The sequence below is a fragment of the Chlorocebus sabaeus genome, chromosome 6 (assembly GCF_047675955.1).
Source record: "Chlorocebus sabaeus isolate Y175 chromosome 6, mChlSab1.0.hap1, whole genome shotgun sequence".
NCBI classification, from domain to species: Eukaryota; Metazoa; Chordata; class Mammalia; order Primates; family Cercopithecidae; genus Chlorocebus; species Chlorocebus sabaeus.
In genome coordinates, this window is record NC_132909.1 from 40839392 (window position 1) to 40859719 (window position 20328).

A 20328-nucleotide genomic window follows, 5' to 3' on the forward strand; every position below is an offset into this window, starting at 1 on the left:
AAAGCATTAGATGGCGTATTGAAAAAGATATGTTTTCTTATTTGAAGGACCTAAATTTGTAGCAAATTCTGTGGAAGTTTTAAAAAGTTAAGCTGTTATAGTAAGTTACCGGGCATTCTCAATATTTGAGTATGGAACATATGCACAGGGGAAGGAAATAACATTGCACTTTATAAACGCTGTATTGTAAGTGGAAAATGCAGTGTCTTAAATAAAATTATTTAAAATTGAAAAAAGTAAAAGAAAGAGGAATGTTTTCTGTTTGTAAATATTTCACATGAGAAGAAAGCAAAGAATAATCACCTGATAGTGAATTATAAAACATCTCTGTGCCTCTTTTTCTTTTGTCGTTAGGCACAAAGATCTTATGAGAATGTTTTAGTGTCAAGATATTTTTATTTTGCAAACGTTATGGGGTGATTTGTCCTCAGCAACCCTGTCTTTTTTTCTTGGTCCTGGGTTTCAGTACTGTTTCTGAATAACCCAAGATAACCGCTATGGCTATGTCTGCTAGAGTATTTAGTGAATATCAGCTCCTAAGTCATTTTCTTTCACAAGACAACCTGAGGTAGGGAGTGTAGCCTCTGAAGTGGATACCCTGGGGAAAAGACAAATCTCTTGGTGTACTCTTCCTTTGAAAAGCTAATCCCTTGAGACATTAAAATCGTCTTCACCCAACCCAGCTTCCATTTCTTGGAGACAGAGTGCTGGTCCACCACTCACATGCTGGTATTGAGGGGAAAACAGAAATAATTTCTGCCTTCTAAATGCTCTAAGATTTGTGAAAGAAAAAATAGTATCCCAAAAGACAAAAGAAAGAGAAAACCTGACTTCAGTGAGATGGTTCAAAAACTTGCAAAGTGAAATACACTTGGGGCACTCACTTGAGCATAGTGCAGTGTCTCTTCAGAGAGTGGTCACTGAGCCCTTAAGTGAGCAGGATGGAGTGGGAGAATCTCTCAAGCGATTGGATGATCTGAATTGACACATGAGTCAGACACATCTTTTTTCTTTCTTTTTTTTTTTCTTTTTCAGACGGAGTCTAGCTCTCACCCAGGCTGGAGTGCAATGGCGCGATCTCGGCCGACTGCAACCTCTGCCTCCCACGTTCGAGTGATTCTGCTGCCTCAGCCTCCCGAGTAGCTGGGGACCATGGGCGTGCACCACCACACCTGGCAAATTTTTTTGGGTATTTTTAGTAGAGACGGGGTTTCACCATGTTGGCCAGGTTGATCTCGAACTCCTGACCTCGTGGTCCGCCTGCCTTGTTCTCCGAAAGTGCTGGTACTACAGGCTGAGCCACTGTGCCCAGCCTACATATCTGTTTTCTTTTTTTTTTTTTTTTTTTTTTTTTTTTTTTGAGGTGGAGTCTCACTCTGTCGCCCAGGCTGGAATGCAGTGGCCAGATCTCGGCTCACTGCAACCTCCGCCTCCCGGATTTACGCCATTCTCCTGCCTCAGCCTCCCGAGTAGCTGGGACTACAGGCGCCCGCCACCTCGCCCGGCTAGTTTTTTGTATTTTTTAGTAGAGACGGGGTTTCACTGTGTTAGCCAGGATGGTCTCGATCTCTTGACCTCGTGATCCGCCCGTCTCGGCCTCCCAAAGTGCTGGGATTACAGGCTTGAGCCACCACGCCCGGCCACATATCTGTTTTCTAATCAACACTGCTACTCCCTGGGTTTTTCACCTTGAAAAGATTTGTTCACTTATATCGACTTTAGTTTTTTAACTGTAAATTACATTTTATTAGTAAAATTTAAAAGGTACGAAAATACTTATAGTATTTACATAGGGCATAAAAGTTGTGCATATCAGAAAAAATTATGTATTCCATTTGTTAAAAATTATTGTTTATCTTTTTCTTTCCCAAAGTGAGTTTAGGAATTTTTTCAGGTGTGTTTTTTATGACTGGGTGATTTCAAGCAGAATTCCAAGACTTTGCTTCTAAAATGCTACCAAGAAAAACAATAGGGAAAATCTCTCCTGCATTTTGGCTGTAGGAAATTAATACATTTCCCGTCAGGCACGGTAGGTAGCTCATGCCTGTAATCCTAGCATTTTTGGGAGGCTGAGGCCAGTGGATAAACTGAGGTTGGGAGTTCAAGACCAGCCTGGCTAATGTAATGAAACCCCATCTCTACTAAAAATACAAAAATTAGCCGGGCGTGGTGGTGGGTTTCTATAATACCAGCTACTGGGGAGGCTGAGGCAGGAAAATTGTTTGAACCCAGTGGGCGGAGGTTGCAGTGAGCCAAGATCGTGCCACTTCATTCCAGCCTGGGTGAAAGAGCAAAATTCCGTCTTAAAAAAACAAAAAACAAGAAACAGAATACATTTCCACAAGAAAATGTGATAGGTAATTGGTAAGTTACGTTATATAGATTCATAAAATATCACTTCCTTTTATTGCAGGGTAAATTTATGACAGTGAATATCTCTGTTCTGTATCTTGTTATCTTGACTTCTGAGTTTCATGCTAAATTTTGTGAGATAAAACTTGGTACCTCCTAGAAATGTTCCCATATGACTAATTGTTACTACGTGATTTTTAATGGAAATAGTAAGACATGTATTGTCTGAAAGGAATTGATACTTTTGCTTTTCTCATTGAGGTATAAAATGGAATCACCTTATAATTTCATTCCCTTATATGAACATTGTGTTTGAGTAATGTTACTGAATTTTTCACACACATAGTTTTGAAAACCAAGTTAATAACTCTGACAATGGAAATCAAAGCATGAGCCTAGTGACTCCAAGCTAAGGCTAATTAATATTGAGCCTGCAAAAGAAGGTTATTAATGGCCCAATTAGTTTTTTTCTGAAGACTCTCTCTTGCAGATGTCCCAGCCTCCTCACCCCAGCCATGGAAGAAACCTTTATAGTGAGAGAAGCTACAGAGCCCTGGAAAGCTGGGGACCCACAGGCAGATGCAGTTAAGGTTCAGAAGGAAAAGAACTGGCAGGATTTTTGTGAAGATGAAGTGGTTATTGTTTTGAAGCAGTTTCTAGACCATTTAAGGTAAACCATAGTTAGATTAATGTAAAAATTAAATTCCAAAGAAGTATTGTAACAGAAGAAAATACCTATAAGATCTTTAAAAATTGCAAGTTCAGGCATACAAGGAAGGAACAAACGAGATTAGAACGAAGGTGGGAGGGAAATGGCAAATGGAGGGTGAAAAAGTCAGATTTTAGATTAATGTTTTACCCTGAAGTCAGCATGTCCTTAGGAAGGACATAAAATGGGGTTGTATTTTGACACAGATTGAGTGTAGCTGAATGTTAAGGAGCCTGTGGGGAGGAGATAAGTGAAGTTTGATTAAAAAGTATTTTATTCTGACCACTGAAGAAAAATTCAGCTGGTTTTTTTTTTTTTTTTAAGACAGAGTCTCACTCTGTCACCCAGGCTGCGGTGCAGTGGTGTGATCTCCACTCACTGCAACCTCTGCCTCCTGGGTTCAAGCAATTCTGCCTCAGCCTCCCAAGAAGCTGGGATTGCAGGCACCTACCAAAATGCCTGGCTAATTTTTTTTGTATTTTTAGTAGAGGAGGGGTTTCACTGTGTTGGCCAGGCTGGTCTCAAACTCCTGACCTCAGGTGATCCACCCGCCTCAGCCCTCCAAAGTGCTGGGATTACAGGCACGAGCCACCGCTCCCGGCCAGCTGATTTTTAAAAATGAGAACGAGAAGAAAATGTGCAGTCTGTGTCTGGCTATGTGATAAAGAAAAAAGAGCACCATCTAAGCCATAATGGAAAGCATGTTTCTTTCCATAAACTGTTTCTGGAGAACACACAGGATAGAGACTTTTATTAATCATAGCTGTTTACCAGGATTATCTATGTGCTTCATCTTTCCCCATTTTTTTCTTTGTCTTATACATTTCTTACATTTGACTTTTTTGGGGGTTGTATTTTGTATAAGCTGGTAAATGTAACTACAGCATTTTGCTGAGTTCTGTGAGTAACTCTATCAAATTGTGAAACTTGAGGGAGGTTACGGGAGTCCATAATTTTTCAACAGTAGCTCAGAAGCATAGATGGGCCTATGGGGTTTGTGACAGGCATCTGCCATTAGGACATTATTGTGAAAATGAGCCCTGAATCAGGGTCTGTGCTGACTCTGGGTGCTGTCAGAATTCAAATTCAAATGTTAGACAATGAGTTGGTGTTGGACGATGGCTTGGTGTTCAGCAAACTCTACAGATTTGGTACAAGAAAAAAGATATCACAGAGGCCTGGCCTGGAATAAAACTCTGGTTTATCTGGGAATGGGAGGCTCTGCTGTCCTGTACACAGACTGTCACACTGCCCATTGTCCTGTGATTCCTGGTCTCCCAGAGAGAGAGAGGATCCAAACTTAGAGGAAAGAAACTCTGACAGCAAACCCCTTTTCCCACAGCTGTCACCACAGGATTCCCACTCACTCACAAGCAAACCCACTAGATGTTAATGTGTCCAGACGTCTCCCAGGACTAGACACCACCCTGAGAAATTTTACAACAGCATTTTTGATTCTAGTGTTTCTTGACAAAAACCTACAAAAGTGTCTACAAGTCTCCTGGCATATCCCAACCCCCAGACACTGAATCTGTAACAGCAACCTGTTTTCCCCACCAGCTGAGGGTTCTAGACCTCCTGTTCATCATCTCATCTGCCTGCGTAAACACAAAATCCATCAGAGTATACCTCTACTTGAGCCGCTATCTGTAGCACAAACCAGTTCTTCCACCTACATTGCACTGTTTCCCACTCATAGATTTTTATTCTTTTAACTTTTATTTTTGGTTCAGGGCTACACATGCAGGTTTGTTATACAGCTAAAATTGTGTCATGGGGGTTTGGTGTGCAGATTATTTTGTCACTGAGGTACTAAGCATAGCACCAAACTGGTAGTTTTTCTGATCCTCTTTGTCCTCCCATTCTCCAACCTCAACTAGGCCTCAGTGTCTGTTGTTCCCTCTTTGTTTTTATGTGTTCTTATTATTCAGCTCTTACTTAATTGTTTGTTGTTGTTGTTGAGATGAAATTTTGCTCTTATTGCCCAGGCTGGAGTGTAGTGGTGTGATCTTGGCTCACCACAACCTCCGCTTCCTGGATTCAAGTAATTCTCCTGCCTTAGCCTCCTGAGTAGCTGGAATTACAGGCATGTGCCACCACGCCTGGCTAATTTTGTATTTTTAGTAGAGATAGGGTTTCTCCATGTTGGTCAGGCTGGTCTTGAACTCCAGACCTCAGGTGATCTGCCCGCCTCAGCCTCCCAAAGTGTTGGGATTACAGGTGTGAGCCACTGTGCCCATCCTCAGCTATTACTTAGAATAACATGCATTTGTTTTTCTGCTGCTACGTTAGTTTTCTAAGAGTAATGGTCTCCAGCTTCATCCATGTTGCTTCAAAGGACATGATCTTGTGTGTGTGTGTGTGTGTGTGTGTGTGTGTGTGTGCGCGCATGCGCGTGCGCGCGCGCAGGCACACACACGCATGTTTTAACGGCCGCACAGTATTTTATGATATTTATGTACCATATTTTATTTATTTGAGATGGAGTTTCTCTCTTGTCTCCCAGGCTGGAGTGCAGTGGCACAATCTTGGCTCACTGCAACCTCCACCTCCTGGGTTCAAGCAATTTTGCTGCCTCAGCCTCCCCAGTAGTTGGGATTACAGGTGTGCGCCACCACGCCTGGCTAATTTTTTGTGTTTTTAGTAGAGACGGGGTCTCCAACCCCTAACCTCAAGTGATCCACCCACCTCGGCCTCCCAAAGTGCTGGGATTACAGGTGTGAGCCACTGCACCCGGACCCCATACTTTATTTTATTTATTTATTTATTTGAGAATGAATCTTGCTCTGTGCCCAGGCTGGAGAGCAGTGACGTGATCTCGGCTCACTGCAAGCTCCGCCTCCCGGATTCACACCATTCTCCTGCCTCAGCCTCTCCAGTAGCTGGGACTACAGGTGCCCAGCACGGCGCCCGGCTAATTTTTTGTATTTTTCGTAGAGACGGGGTTTCACCGTGTTAGCCAGGATGGTCTCTATCTCCTGACCTTGTGTTCCGCCTGTCTTGGCCTACCAAAGTGCTGGGATTACAGGCGTGAGCCACTGCGCCTGGCCTAAGCCTTTTATTTTATTTTCTTTTTGAAGACATGGTCTCACTCTGTTGTCCAGACTGGAGTACAATGGCATGATCTCAGCTCATTGCACCCTCAACCTCCCAGGCTCAAGCAATCCTCTTTTACTTTAGCCCCCCACGTAGCTGGGACTACAGGCACACACCACCAGGCCTGGCTAATTTTTTTTTTTTTTTTTTTTTTTTTTTGTATTTTTGTATTTTTTGTAGAGATAGGGTCTTGGCATGTTGGGCTGGGTGGCCTCAGACTTTTGAACTCAGGCTGTTTACCTGCCTTGGCCTCCCAAGGTGCTGAGATTACAGGTGTGAGTCACCATGGCCAGCCATACCATATTTTCTTTATCCGGTATACAATTGAGAAGTATTTAGGTTGATTCCATGTCTTTGCTATTGTGAATAGTACTGCAATGAACATGTGTATGTCTTTATGATAGAATAATTTGTATTTTACTGGGTATATGCCCAATTATGAGGTTGCTGGGTCAAAAGGTAATTCTGTTTTAGTTCTGTGAGGAATTGTCACACTGCTTTTTATAATGAACTAATTTACACTCCCACTGGTGTAAGCATTCCTGTTTCTCTGTAACCTTGCCAGCATCTGTTGTCTTTTGACTTTCTAATAGCCATCCTCACTGGTGTGAGATGATATTTCACTGTGGTTTTTCTTTGAATTTCTCTAATGATTGATTAGTGATGAGCATTTTTTATATGCTTGTTAGCCACATGTATGTCTTCTTTGAAAAAAACATCTTTTTCATATTTTTTGTTTACCTTTTAGTAAGGTCTTTTTTTTTTCTGTAAACGTGTTTAAGTTTCTTATAAACTATGGATATTGGATTTGCAAATATTTTCTTTTATTCTGTGTGTTGTTTACTGTGTTGATGGTTTCCTTTGCTGTGAAGAAGCTTTTTAGCTTAATTAGCTTCCATTTGTCAATTATTACTTTTGTTGCAATTGCTTCTGGTATCTATTTTAAAATTTTTGCCGGCTTCTATGTCTAGAATGGTATTTCATGGATTTTTTAAATATATAATTTGACATTTTACATTTAAATCTTTAATTTATCTTGAGTTGATTTTTGTATATGGTATAATGAAAGGGTCCAGTTTCAGTCTTCTACATAGTGCTAGCTAGTTATTCCAGTACCATTTGTTAAATAGGGAATTCTTTCCAGATTCCTCTTGTTAGCTTTGCCAAAGACTAGATGGTTGTGAGTGTGTGGCATTATTATGGGCTCTCTGTTGTGTTGGTCTATGAGTTTGTTTTTATACCAGTACCATTATTGCTTTGTTTACTGTAGCCCTGTAGTATAGTTTGAATTCAGGTAATGTAATGACTTCAGCTTTGTTCTTTTTGCTTATAATTGCCTTGGCTATTTGGGCCCTCTTTTGGTTCCATAATTTAAAAAATTTTTTGTTTTGTTTTTTAGTTCTGTTAAGAAATATTTTTGGTAGTTTGATAAAAAATAGCATTAAATCTGTAATTTCTTTGGCAGTATGACCATTTAAATAATATTGATCTTTTCTCTTTTTTGTTTTTTTTTTTCGAGAGAGTCTTGCTCTGTCACCAAGGCTAGAGTGCAGTGGTGCGATTTTGGCTTACTGCAACCTCTGCCTCCCAGGTTCAAGCAGTTCTCTGCTAAAGCTTCCCGAGTAGCTGGGATTACAGATGCCTGCCACCACGCCTGGCTAATTTTTGTATTTTTAGTAGAGATGGGGTTTTACCATGTTGGCAGGCTGGTCTCGAACTCCTGACCTCGTGATCCACCCACTTCAGCCTCCCAAAGTGTTGGGATTATAGGTGTGAGCCACTTTGCCTGGCCAATATTGATCTTTTCTATCCATGAGCATAAAATGGTTTTCCATTTCTTTGTGTCATCTCTGATTTTTTTTTTTTTTGAGATGGAGTTTCGCTGTTTTTGCCCAGGTTGGAGTGTGATGGCACGATCTCGGCTCGCCACAACCTCCGCCTCCCAGGTTCAAGCAATTCTCCTGCCTCAGCCTCCCGAGTAGCTGGGATTACAGGCATGTGCCACCACCCCAGCTAATTTTGTATTTTTAGTAGAGACGGGGTTTCTCCATGTTGGTCAGGCTGGTCTTGAACTCCCAACCTCAGGTGATCAGCCTGCCTCAGCCTCCCAACGTGCTGCGATTACAGGTGTGAGCTACTGCGCCTGGCCCTTCTCTGAGTTCTTTAAGCAGTGTTTTCAGTGTTGTCATAAAGATCTGTCACCTCCCTGGTTAGCTATAGTCCTAGATATTTTATTCTTGTAGTGATTGTGAATTGGATTCCGTTTTTGATTTGTCTTTTGGCATGCATTTTTTTTTTATTTACAGGGATGCTGCTAATTTTTGTACAGTTATTTTGTATTCTGAAATTTTACTGGAGTTTTTTGTCAGTTTGAAAAGCTTTTCTGCCAAGATTATAGGGTTTTTCAGATACAGCATTATGTCATCTGTAAACAGAAATAAGTTTTGACTTCCTCTCTTCCTGTTTGTATGCCTTTTATTTTTTATCTTGCCTAATTGCTCTGGCCAGGACTTCCAATTTTATGCTGAATAGGAGTGTTGAGAGGAGGCATCCTTGTCTTGTGCCAGTTTTCAAAGAAAAATGATTCCAGGTTATGTGTATTCAGTATGTTGGCTGTGGGTTTGTGATAGATAACTCACTATTATTATTATTTATTTTATTTTATTTTTTATTTTTGAGACGAAGTCTCACTCTGTCGCCCAGGCTGGAGTGCAGTGGTGCGATCTCGGCTCACTGCAAGCTCTGCCTCTTGGGTTCACACCATTTTCCTGCCTCAGCCTCCCAAGTAGCTGGGACTACAGGCACCCGCCACCACATCCAGCTAATTTTTTTGTATTTTTAGTAGAGACGAGATTTCACTGTGTTAGCCAGGATGATCTCAATCTCCTGACCTCATGATCCTCCTGCCTCAGCCTCCCAAAGTGCTGGGATTACAGGTGTGAGCCACTGTGCCCAGCCGATAACTCATTATTTTGAAGTATGCACCTTCCATGCCTAGTTTGTTGAGGCTTTTTAACATAAAAATGTTAAATTTTATTGATAGCCTTTTCTGCATCTATTGACATAATTTTGTGCTTTCTGTCTTTAGTTCTGTTTATGTGATGATCACATTTTTAATTCATCTGTGATTTTTCTTTTGAGACGAAGTCTCGCTCTGCTGCCCAGGCTGGAGTGCAGTGGCGCCATCTCAGCTCACTGCAACCTCTGCCTCTGGGTTCCTGCCTCAGCTTCCCAAGCAGCTGGATTACAGGTGCCAGCTACCACTCCTGGCTAATTATTGTATTTTTAGTAGAGAGGAGGTTTAACCATGTTGGCCAGGCTGGTCTTGAACTCCTGACCTCAGGTGATCACCCGCCTCATCCTCCCAAAGTGCTGGGATTACAGGCATGAGCCACCACACCCCACCTCATGTATGTTGAATTAGCCTTGCATCCCCAAAATAAACCCTACTTGATCATAGTCGGTTAGGTTTTTGATGTCCTGCTCAATTTGGTTTGCCAATATTTTGTGGATAATTTTTTTTTTTTTTTAAGATTTTACTCCTGCAATTCTTGATCTTTTGTATAGTTTTTCATGTCAAAATCTCCTTCCATTCAGAAATGATTTTGGTTATTTCTTGTCTTCTGCTAGCTTAGGGGTTGATTTGCTCTTGCTTCTCTCAGTCTTTTATTTATGATGTCAGGTTGTTAAACTGAAGTTTGACTTTTCAATGTAAGCATTTAATGCTATAAATTTTTCTCCTAACACTGCCTTAACTGTGTTGCAAAAATTCAGGTATGTTGTATCTTTGTTCTCATTTTTTTCAAAGAACTTCTTGGTTCTTGCCTTAATTTCATTATTTACCCAAAAGTAATTCAAGTGCAGGTTGTTTAATTTCCATGTAATTGTATGATTCAAGTGATTTTCTTTGTATTGAATTACATTTTTATCAAGCTGTGGCCTCTGTGTATGGTTCTAGAGTATGTGCCACTTAATGATGAGAAGACTGTATACTATGTTGTTTTTAGATGGAGAGTTCTGTAGAAGTCTATTAGGACTGTTCAGTCACGTGTTGAGTTTAGGTCTTAATATCTTTGTTAATTTTCTGCCTCAATAATGTGTCTGTTAGTGCCCATGGGTGTTGTAGACTCCCACTATTATTGTGTCAGTATCTCATTCTTTTCATAGATCTCTGACAACTTGATTTATTTATGTGCACACATCAATTTATTATAACACCTTTCTCTCTTCTGCTTTTTTACTGTAAACATTCTTTCAGGTTCACAATTCAGATGTCCAAGAGTTCAAAAACATGTCCAGTGACCTGTTTGTTTTAGGAGAAAATGTAAATTAAAAATAAGAGGCTTTATTCACATACATGAAAGTAAGGGAGGATATTTTGTTCATCTCCGTTTTATTAAAGCATTTAGATTGTATGTAGATATTTTTCTCTGCTTTTTTGAAATATATGTAAATTATGTTAACAGCTAAATAAACCTTTTGTCATTCTTTTTTACTCAGGATTGTCTTTATTTGTAACTTGAGATTCATTGCTTTGTTTTTGCTTTGGCAAAGGTTTATTTTTTTAATTTTCGGTCATTAAAAGTACACACAGATTTGTTCAGAGTAAAGCTCATTTTAGGAGCACATGAAAGTTGGACACAAAGGTAGAATTAAATTTAGCAATACAGAATGATAAATACTAAAAGATACATAAGTTCTTTTGACAGAAACTTGATTATCCAAGGTAATTATTTGCATGCTGAAGTACTTACAATGCAAAAGCAAGGGTGGGGTGCGGTGGCTCACTTCTGTAATCCCAGCGCTTTGGGAGGCCGATGTGGGCAGATCATTTGAGGTCAGGAGTTCAAGAACAGCTTGACCAACATGGTAAGATCCTGACTTTACAAAAAATACCAAAAATAAAAAAAACATCAGCCAGGCATAGTGGTGCATGCCTGTAGTTCCAGCTACTTGGGAGGCTGAGGCAGAAGAATCGCTTGAACCTGGGAGGCGGAGGTTGCAGTAAGTGCAGATCTCACCACTGCACTCCAGCCTGGGCAACAGAGCAAGACTCTGTCTCAAAATAATAATAATAATAATTAATAAATAAAAATAAATGCAGATTCAGATATTGCTACTTTCTGTTTTCTCTGTAAACTTTATAAAGCCGCTGGGCGTAGTGGCTTATGCCTGTAATCCCCGCACTTTGGGAGGCCAAGATGGGTGGATCACCTGAGATCAGGAGTTCGAGATGACCCTGACCAACATGGTGAAATCCTGTCTCTACTAAATACAAAAAATTAGCCGGGCATAGTGGTGCATACCTGTAGTCCCAGCTACTTGGGAGGCTGAGGCTGGATAATTGCTTGAACCCAGGAAGTGGAGGTTGCAGTGAGCCAAGATTGCACCGTTGCACTCCAGCCTGGGCAACAAGAACAAAACTCTGTCTAAACAAAACAAAACAAAACAAAATACCTTAAAAAGCCAACAAAGATTATGATGCTTTAAGATGGAGATTGGTTGTCTTCATTTGTTCCAGAAGTAATTGTGTTGTGACAAGAGTGCCAAGTGTAAGAGACTCTGTGCTGTGCCTGCTTCTTTAACTAATGCTAGTAATGAGCCTAGGGGGAGCATCATCAGCATTGACAGGGGACTTATTTAAAACACCCTCTCATGGACCCTTTCCATACCTGCAGAATCACATTACATAGAGTGAGACCAACATTACCAAGTGATTTATAAGCTCATTAAAGCTTGAGAGGCAATGCTTAGTTAATATGCAGGTTTATTACATAGGTATTTGTGTGTCATGGTGGTTTGCTGCACGCATTGACCCTTCTAGGTGCCCTCCCCTTGCCCCTGACTTCACAGCAGGCCCTGGTGTGTGTTATTCCCCTCCCTGTACCCATGTGTTCTCATTGTTCAGCTACCACTTATGAGTGAGAACATGTGGTTTTTGGTTTTCTATCCCTGTGTTTGCTGAGGATGATGACTTCCAGCTTAATCCATGTTCCTACAAAGGACACGATCTCATTTCTTTGTATGGCTGCATAGTATTCCATGGTGTGTGTGTACCACATTTTACTTGTCAAGCCTGTCATTGATGGGCATTTGGGTTGGATCCATGTCTTTCCCATTGTAAATAGTGCTGCAATAAACATATGTGTGCACGTGTCTTTATAGTAGAATGATTTGTGTTTCTTTGAGTATATACCCAGTAATGGGATTGCTGGGTCAAATGATATTTCTGGTTCTAGATCCTTGAGGAATCACCACACCGTCTTCCACGATGGTTGAACTAATACACATTCTCACCAACAGTGTAAAAGCGTTCCTATTTATCCACAGCCTCACCAGCATCTATTGTTTCTGACTTTTAAATAATCACCATTCTGACTGGTGTGAGATGGTCTCTCATTGTGGTTTCGATTTATATTTCTCTAATGATCAGTGATGTTGAGCTTCTTTTCATACATTTGTTGGCCGCATAAATGCCTTCTGAGAAGTGTTTGTTCATCTTTTGCCCACTTTTGTGTGTGTGTGTGTATGTGTGTGTGTGTGTGAGAGAGATAGCATCTCACTCTGTCTCCCAGACTGGAGTGCAGTGGCATGATCTCTGCTCACTGCAACCTCTACCTCCTGGGTTCAAGCCATTCTCCTGCCTCAGTCTACCGAGTAGCTGAGACTACAGATGTTCACTACCACGCCCAGCTAATTTTTGTATTTTTAGTAGAGGTGGGGTTTCACCATATTGGCCAGGCTGGTCTCGAACTCCTGACCTCAAATGAGCTACCCATCTCGGCCTCTGAAACTGGTGGGATGACAGGTGTGAGCCACCACGCCCAGCTTTTGCTCGGTTTTTGACGGATTTTTTTTTTTTTCTTGTAAATTTTTTAAAGTTTCTTGTAAATTCTGGATATTAGACCTTTGTCAGATGGGTAGATTGCAAAAATTTTCTCCTATTCTGTAGGTTACCTGTTCACTCTGATGATAGTTTCTTTTTCTGTGTAGAAGCTCTTTAGTTTAATTAGGTTTTATTCTTCAATTCTGGCGTTTGTTGCAGTTGCTTTTGGCTTTTTCATCATGAAGTCTTTGCCCATGTCCTGAATGGTATTGCCTAGGTTTTCTTCTAGGGTTTTTATGGTTTTGGGTTTTATATTTAAGTCTTTAATCCATCTTGAGTAAGTTTTTGTATAAGATGTAAGGAAGAGGTCCAGTTTCAGTTTTCTGCATATGGCTAGCCAGTTTTCTCAGGACCATTTATTGAACAGAAAATCCTTTCCCCATTGCTTGTTTTTGTCAGGTTTGTTGAATATCAGATGGTTGTAGATGTGTGGTGTTAGTTCTGAGGGCTCTTTTCTGTTCCATTGGTCTGTATATGTGTCTTTGGAGCAGTACCATGTTGTTTTGCTTACTGTAGTCTTGTAGTATAGCTTGAAATCAGGTAGTGTCACGCTGCCATCTTTGTTCTTTTTGCTTAAGATTGTCTTGGCTATATGGGTTCTTTTTTGGTTCCATATGAAATTTTAAGTCTTTTTTTTTTTTTTTTTTTTTTTCCTAATTCTGTAAAGAATGTCAATGGTAGTTTGATAACATTGAGTCCATAAATTACTTTGGGCAGTGTGGCCATTTTCATGATATTGATTCCTTCTATCCATAAGGATGGGATGTTTTCCATTTGATTGTGTGCTCTCTTACATCCTTGAGCAGTGGTTTGTAGTTCTCCTTGAAGAGGTCCTTCACATTCCTTGTTAGCTGTATTTTTAGATATTTTATTCTTTTTGTAGCAGTTGTGATGTTTATTTATGATTTGGCTCTCTGATGGTCTATTGTTGGCTTATGGGAATGCCTGCGATTTTTGCACATTGATTTTGTATCTTGAGACTTTGCTGAAGTTACTTATCAGCTTAAGGAAATTTTAGGCTGAGATGATGGAATTTTCTAAATGTCATCTGCAAACAGAGACAATTTGACTTCCTCTTTTTCTATTTGAGTACTCTATTTCTTTCCCCTGCCTGATTGCCCTGGCCATAACTTCCAATACTATGTTCAATAGGAATGGTGAGAAAGGGCATCCTTGTCTTGTCATCCTTTTCAGAGAATGCTTCCAGCATTTTCCCATTCAATATGACATTGACTGTGGGTTTGTCATAAAAGCTCTTATTATTTTGAGATATATTCCCTCAACACCTGGTTTATTGAGAGTTCTTAACATGAAAGAAAGTTGAATTTTATCAAAGGCCTTTTCTGCATCTATTGAGATAATCATGTGGTTTTTGTCTTTAGTTCTGTTTATGTCATGAATTTTGTTTATTGATTTGCATATGTTGAACCAGCCCTGCATCACAGGGGTGAAGCCGACTTGATCATGGTGGATCAGTTTTTTGTTGTTCTTGTTGTTTTTTGAGACAAAGTTTCGCTCTTGTTGCCCAGTGCAGTGGCGTGATCTTGGCTCACCGCAACCTCTGCCTCCCGGGTTCAAGTGATTCTCTTGCCTCAGCCTCTCGAGTAGCTGGGATTACAGGCATGCACCACCACGCCTGGCTAATTTTTTGTATTTTTAGTAGAGGCAGGGTTTCTCCATGTTGGTCAGGCTGGTCTTGAACTCCTGTCCTCAGGTGATCTGCCTGCCTCGACCTCCCAAAGTGGTGGGATTACCGTGCCCGGCCTGGTGGATGTTTTTTGATATGCTGCTAGATTCGGTTTGCCAGTTTTGTTTTGTTTTAGTTTTTATTTATTTTTTATTTTTTTGAGACAGAGTCTCACTCTGTCACCCAGATTGGAGTACAGTGGCACTATCTTGGCTCACTGCAACCTCTGCCTCCCAGGTTCAAGTGATTCTTCTGCCTCAACCTCCTGAGTAGCTAGGAGTACAGGCATGAGCCACCACTCCAGCTAAATTTTGGATTTTTAGTAGACATAGGGTTTCACCATGTTGGCCAGGCTGGTCTTGAACTCCTGACCTTGTGATCCACCTTGGCCTCCCAAAGTGCTGGGGTTACAGGTGTGAGCCACCATGCCCAGCTGAGAAATGAAAAACCCTCCAAAAAAAAAAATCAATAAATCTAGGAGCTGTTTTTTGAAAAAATTAACAAAATAGGCTGGGCACAGTGGCTCACGCCTGTAATCCCAGCACTTTGGGAAGCCAAGGCGAGGGAATCACCTGAGGTCAAGAGATCAAAACCAACTTGGCCAACATGATGAAACCTGTCTCTACTAAACATAGAAAAATTAGCTGGTCATAGTAGCACATGCCTGTAATCCCAGCTACTCCAGAGGCTGAGGCAGCAGAATCGCTTGAACCCAGGAGGTGGAGGTTGCAGTGAGCCAAGATCCTGCCACTGCACTCCAGCCTGGGTGAAGTGCGGTGAGACTCTATCTCAACTGGTTATTCTAGTTAGCAGCTCCTCTCTCTAACTTTTTATCAAGGTTCTTAGCTTCTTTGCATTCAGTTAGAACATGCTTCTTTTTTAGCTTAGTGGAGTTTGTTATTACCCATCTTCTGAAGCCTACTTCTGTCAATTTGTCCATCTTATTCTCCATCCAGTTCTGCATACTTGCTGGAGAGGCATTGCAATCATTTGGAGAAAAGGCACTCTTGCCTTTTGTGTTTTCAGTGTTTTTTTTCTTTTTACTTTTCTTTTTTTTTTTTTTTTGTGAGACGGAGTCTTGCTCTGTTGCCCAAGCTGGAGTGCAGTGGCGCAATCTTGGCTCACTGCAAGCTCTGCCTCCCAAGTTTACATAATTCTCCTGACTCAGCTTCACGAGTAGCTGGGACTACAGGTGCCTGCTACCATGCCTGGCTAATTTTTTTGTAGTTTTAGTAGAGACGGGGTTTCACCGTGTTAGCCAGGATGGTCTCGATCTCCTGACCTCATGATCCGCCCGCCTCGGCCTCCTAAAGTGCTGGGATTACAGGCATGAGCCACCGCTCTTGGCTTCAGCGTTTTTTTCATTGATTCTTTCTCATCTTCATGAGTTTGTCTAGTTTCGATCTTTGAGGCTGCTGACTCTTGGATGGGGTTCTTGTGGGGACTTTTTTGTTGCTGTTGTTCATTTCTGTTTGTTTTTCTTTCAGTGGTCCGGTCCTTCTTCTGTATGGTTGCTGTGGTTTGCTGGGGGTTCACTTTAGGCCCTATTTATCTGGTTCACTCCTGCACCTGGAGATAATACTCAAGGAGGCTGGATAACAGCAAAGATGGATGCCTTCTCCTTCCTCTGGAATGTCTGACCTCAAGGAACACCAATCTGATGCCACTAGGAACACAGCTGTATAGGGTGTCTGACAACCCCTGTTGGAGTATCTCACCCAGTTGGGTGGCACAAGGAACAGGACCCATTTAATGAAGCACTTTTATTGTCCCTTGGTGGAGGGGGTATGCTTCACTGGGGTTAAACCCACTCCTCTGGGCTGCTTGGATTCCTTAGAACTAGCAGGAGGAAAAGCTAAGTCTGCTCGTCCACAGAGACTGTGGTCACCTCTCCCCTTAGGGACTCAGGCCCAGAGAGATCAGAGTTCTGTCCCTGAGCCCCTGGCTGAAGCTGTTGGAGTTCCTGCAGGGTGGCCCCACAGAGTGAGGAGGGATGGGTCAGAGTCAGGCCTAAAGAGGTGCTGTAGCTGCAGTCTGGCACAGCTGGTGTGTTGGGCTGTGGGGGACACCTCTTGGAACCAAGCCGTCCAGCATCCCTGTCTCCAGCAGGGGAAAAGCACAGCCAGGAGCTACAGAGATGGCTGCCGCCCTTCCCCTGCCCAGGGATAGCTGCCTAGTGTGTTAGGCAGCTATCAGTCCCAGGGCTGGTTGCTGCCCCTCCCCAAGGAGCTCAAATGGCTTAGACAGCAGGCAGCCACAGCTGTGGTGCTGGTCACCCCTCCCCTGGGAACTCAGCAGGCTTAAACCGATTTTAACTGAGAGGTTATTGAGAATCTGCACAGCTCTGGGGTTAGGACCCTAGGCCCCGGTGGCATGGGTTCCCGAGTGAAATCTTTCAGTCTGTGGGTTGCACAGTTCCATGGAAAAAGCATAGTTTTGTCAGCTAAGTAGCACACTCATTCACTGCCTCCCTTGGCCGGGGGGTGGGGGCTCCCCTGCCCTGTGCGGCTGTCAGGTGGGTGGCTACACCACACTCTTCTTTCTTCCTCTCCATGGGCCATGCCAGCTGCCTAGTCAGTTCTGATGAGAGAACCTGGATACCTCAGGTGCCAGTGCAGGATGCACAGGCCATTATGGTTCTTTTCGGTGGAGCCTCTGATCACCACTGCTTCTAGTTGGCCATCTTTGCCCCGCCCCTAAAAATTTTTTGTTTTTGTTTTTGTTTTTCTTTTTCTTTTTATGCTAAACATGTCTCAGGTGAAGAGCTGTGTCCACTCTGCCTCCTGGAATGCCATGTGTTCAATACTTGAAGAGCTTTAATTTTCTACTTGTGCTTTTTCTTCCTAATGAGTTTGTTTTAACTACTTTTTAGTTCTTATAGTCAAGGGGGTCTGAAAAATATTTCTTTCCTGTGTACCAGAGTCTTCTCTACATTCTCAACATCATGGCTTCTTATATGTCATAAAGAATTCTCACCGTGAATTTATGAACTGCAATATTAAGAATGTTTCTTTCATGGCTGTGGAACATGGAAAGGTGTGGATACTCAGTATTCCTATTGGGGAAAAGCTGGGGTCCTTGGTAAAGATGGAGAGCATGTGATGTTGAGGTTCCATCTCTGTTCTCCATTATCTGTATGCAGAACAGGATTAAGAAAATGCTTATTTAGCCGGGCGGGGTGGCTCAAGCCTGTAATCCCAGCACTTTGGGAGGCTGAGACGGGCGGATCACGAGGTCAGGAGATCGAGACCATCCTGGCTAACACGGTGAAACCCCGTCTCTACTAAAAAATACAAAAAAAAAAAAAGCCTAGTCGGGCGAGGTGGCAGGCGCCTGTAGTGCCAGCTACTCGGGAGGCTGAGGCAGGAGAATGGCGTAAACCCAGGAGGCGGAGCTTGCAGTGAGCCGAGATTGCGCCACTGCACTCCAGCCTGGGCAACAAAGCGAGACTCCCGTCTCAAAAAAAAAAAAAAAAAGGAAAATGCTTATTTAAATGGGATGGCATTTATTACCCAGACAGTTTTGGAAAAAAAATATTATTAGAAGATACTTGCTCTTTAGGGTGTGAAAGAAAGACTGCTGAAAATCACTATTAAAATGTACAGAACATGGCAGATATCGGTATCTGGAACTTTGCATAAAACCAATGTTTCTGTATGATTAAATTCAGGCTGTAATTTACTTTTGGCTGGGAGATACCATAGCAGTGATGCCGTGTCCTTCTCTGTGCATCAGCATATCATAAATATTTGTCTTCATGCAGTTGATGTTAATAACTCACTTGATTAATGAGCTCTGTGACAGATTTTTTTTTCTATAGAGTTAATTATTTTTCTCTTCATTATTACCTTTATTCAGCAGATGTGCATCAACAATCACATTTAATCTGGCAGCTGACCTTTCTTAGGTTTTCTTTTCATTTATCTGTCTTTAGAAAATGAAAGCTTTCATCTTTGTTTACAGGCCAGAAAAACTGAAAAACACACAGGCTCTTCCACTTACTGGATGTTTGACAGAATAGTTTTCTTGGACCAAAAACATGGGCATTACTGGTGAGCTTGTTAGAGATTCAGAAACTCATTTTATTACAGATTTTTTTTTTTTTTTTTTGAGATGGAGTCTTGCTCTGTCTCCTAGGCTGGAGTGCAGTGGCATGATTTCGGCTCACTGCAAGCTCCACTTCCCGGATTCACGCCATTCTCCTGCCTCAGCCTTCCCAGTAGCTGGGACTGCAGGTGCCCGCCACCACGCCCGGCTAATTTTTTGTAATTTTTAGTAGAGACAGGGTTTCACCATGTTAGCCAGGATAGTCTCGATCTCCTGACCTAGTGATCCACCCACCTCAGCCTCCCAAAGTGCTGGGATTACAGGCATGAGCCACCGAGTCCACCTCAGATTTTCTGAAAAAATAATCAGGATTAACAAGATCTCCAGTTTATTGTACACATTAACATTTGAGCAGTAATTTCTAACTGAGTATGTCTTTTCCATCTGAAAACTTTACACGACTTATTCTGTATGATGTAAATATAGCACTAAAAAATGTACATGTTAGTGTTAATGCCCTCAATTTTATACTTCATCATCCAGAAAAGTATCATCTATACATTGATGTTGTGGATCTTATACTACTCTCATTTCTCAGAGTTAGAGAATACATTAGAGAATATTTCTGTGTTGAAAGTTATTTATTAGGCCAGGCGCGGTGGCTCAAGCCTGTAATCCCAGCACTTTGGGAGGGCAAGGTGGGCGGATCACGAGGTCAGGAGATCGAGACCATCCTGGCTAACACGGTGAAACGCCATCTCTACTAAAAAAAAATACAAAAAATTAGCTGGGCGTGGTGGCGGGCGCCTGCAGTCGCAGCTACTGGGGAGGCTGAGCCAGGAGAATGGCGTGAACCCGGGAGGCGGAGCTTGCAGTGAGCCGAGATCGGGCCACTGCACTCCAGCCTGGGCGACAGAGCGAGACTCCTTTTCAAGAAAAAAAAAAAAAAAAGAAAGAAATTTATTAAATATTTTCCGTCACGCCTGTAAGTAACAACCAGTTCTCTTTACTCTTGTTTTATCTTGAGTCAAATTAAAAATTCTGTTCCTGGCCACTTGGTAGACATATGTGTGTGTGTTTGTATGTTTTTCAGGGAGTGTTGACATTTAGGGATGTGGCCATAGAATTCTCTCTGGAGGAGTGGCAATGTCTGGACATTCCACAGCAGAATTTATTTAGGAATGTGATGTTAGAGAACTACAGAAACCTGGTCTTCCTGGGTGAGGATAACTTCAGTACACAATTCCCTAATATACCCTATAAGTTTTATTTCTCTTTTTTGTAGAATGGTTTTTGGTAATTTATGCTTTCAGATCTCTGGTGTTTTGTTTTGTTTTGTTTTGAACTTCAAGATTTGTCTATGTAGAAAAGAATTTCAAGGTGTTTCATTTTGACCTGAACTTTCCACAAGCCTGAGCTGATCTGTGTCCTTCACTCTAGATTAGTGTTAATTTTAGAAATTTGGTGGCATAACATACTGTTGCTCACATCTTAAAATGTAATTGCCACTACCAATTTTTGATTTAGTAATACCAGGTAGGAAAATTAAGA

The 20328-nt window shown here is 41.7% G+C and overlaps 1 protein-coding gene across 1 annotated transcript in view; it reads left to right on the forward strand.

Moving 5' to 3' along the window:
• Nucleotides 1-497: 497 nt before the first annotated feature.
• The window catches only part of LOC103234284 (uncharacterized), a 32439-nt gene continuing 12608 nt past the window's right edge, over nt 498-20328 (forward strand). Inside the window, 5 exon segments of the mRNA XM_073015751.1 lie at nt 498-568; nt 2843-3022; nt 4139-4212; nt 16631-16713; nt 19871-19997. Of these exon segments, the coding sequence (XP_072871852.1) occupies nt 498-568; nt 2843-3022; nt 4139-4212; nt 16631-16713; nt 19871-19997 (535 nt within the window).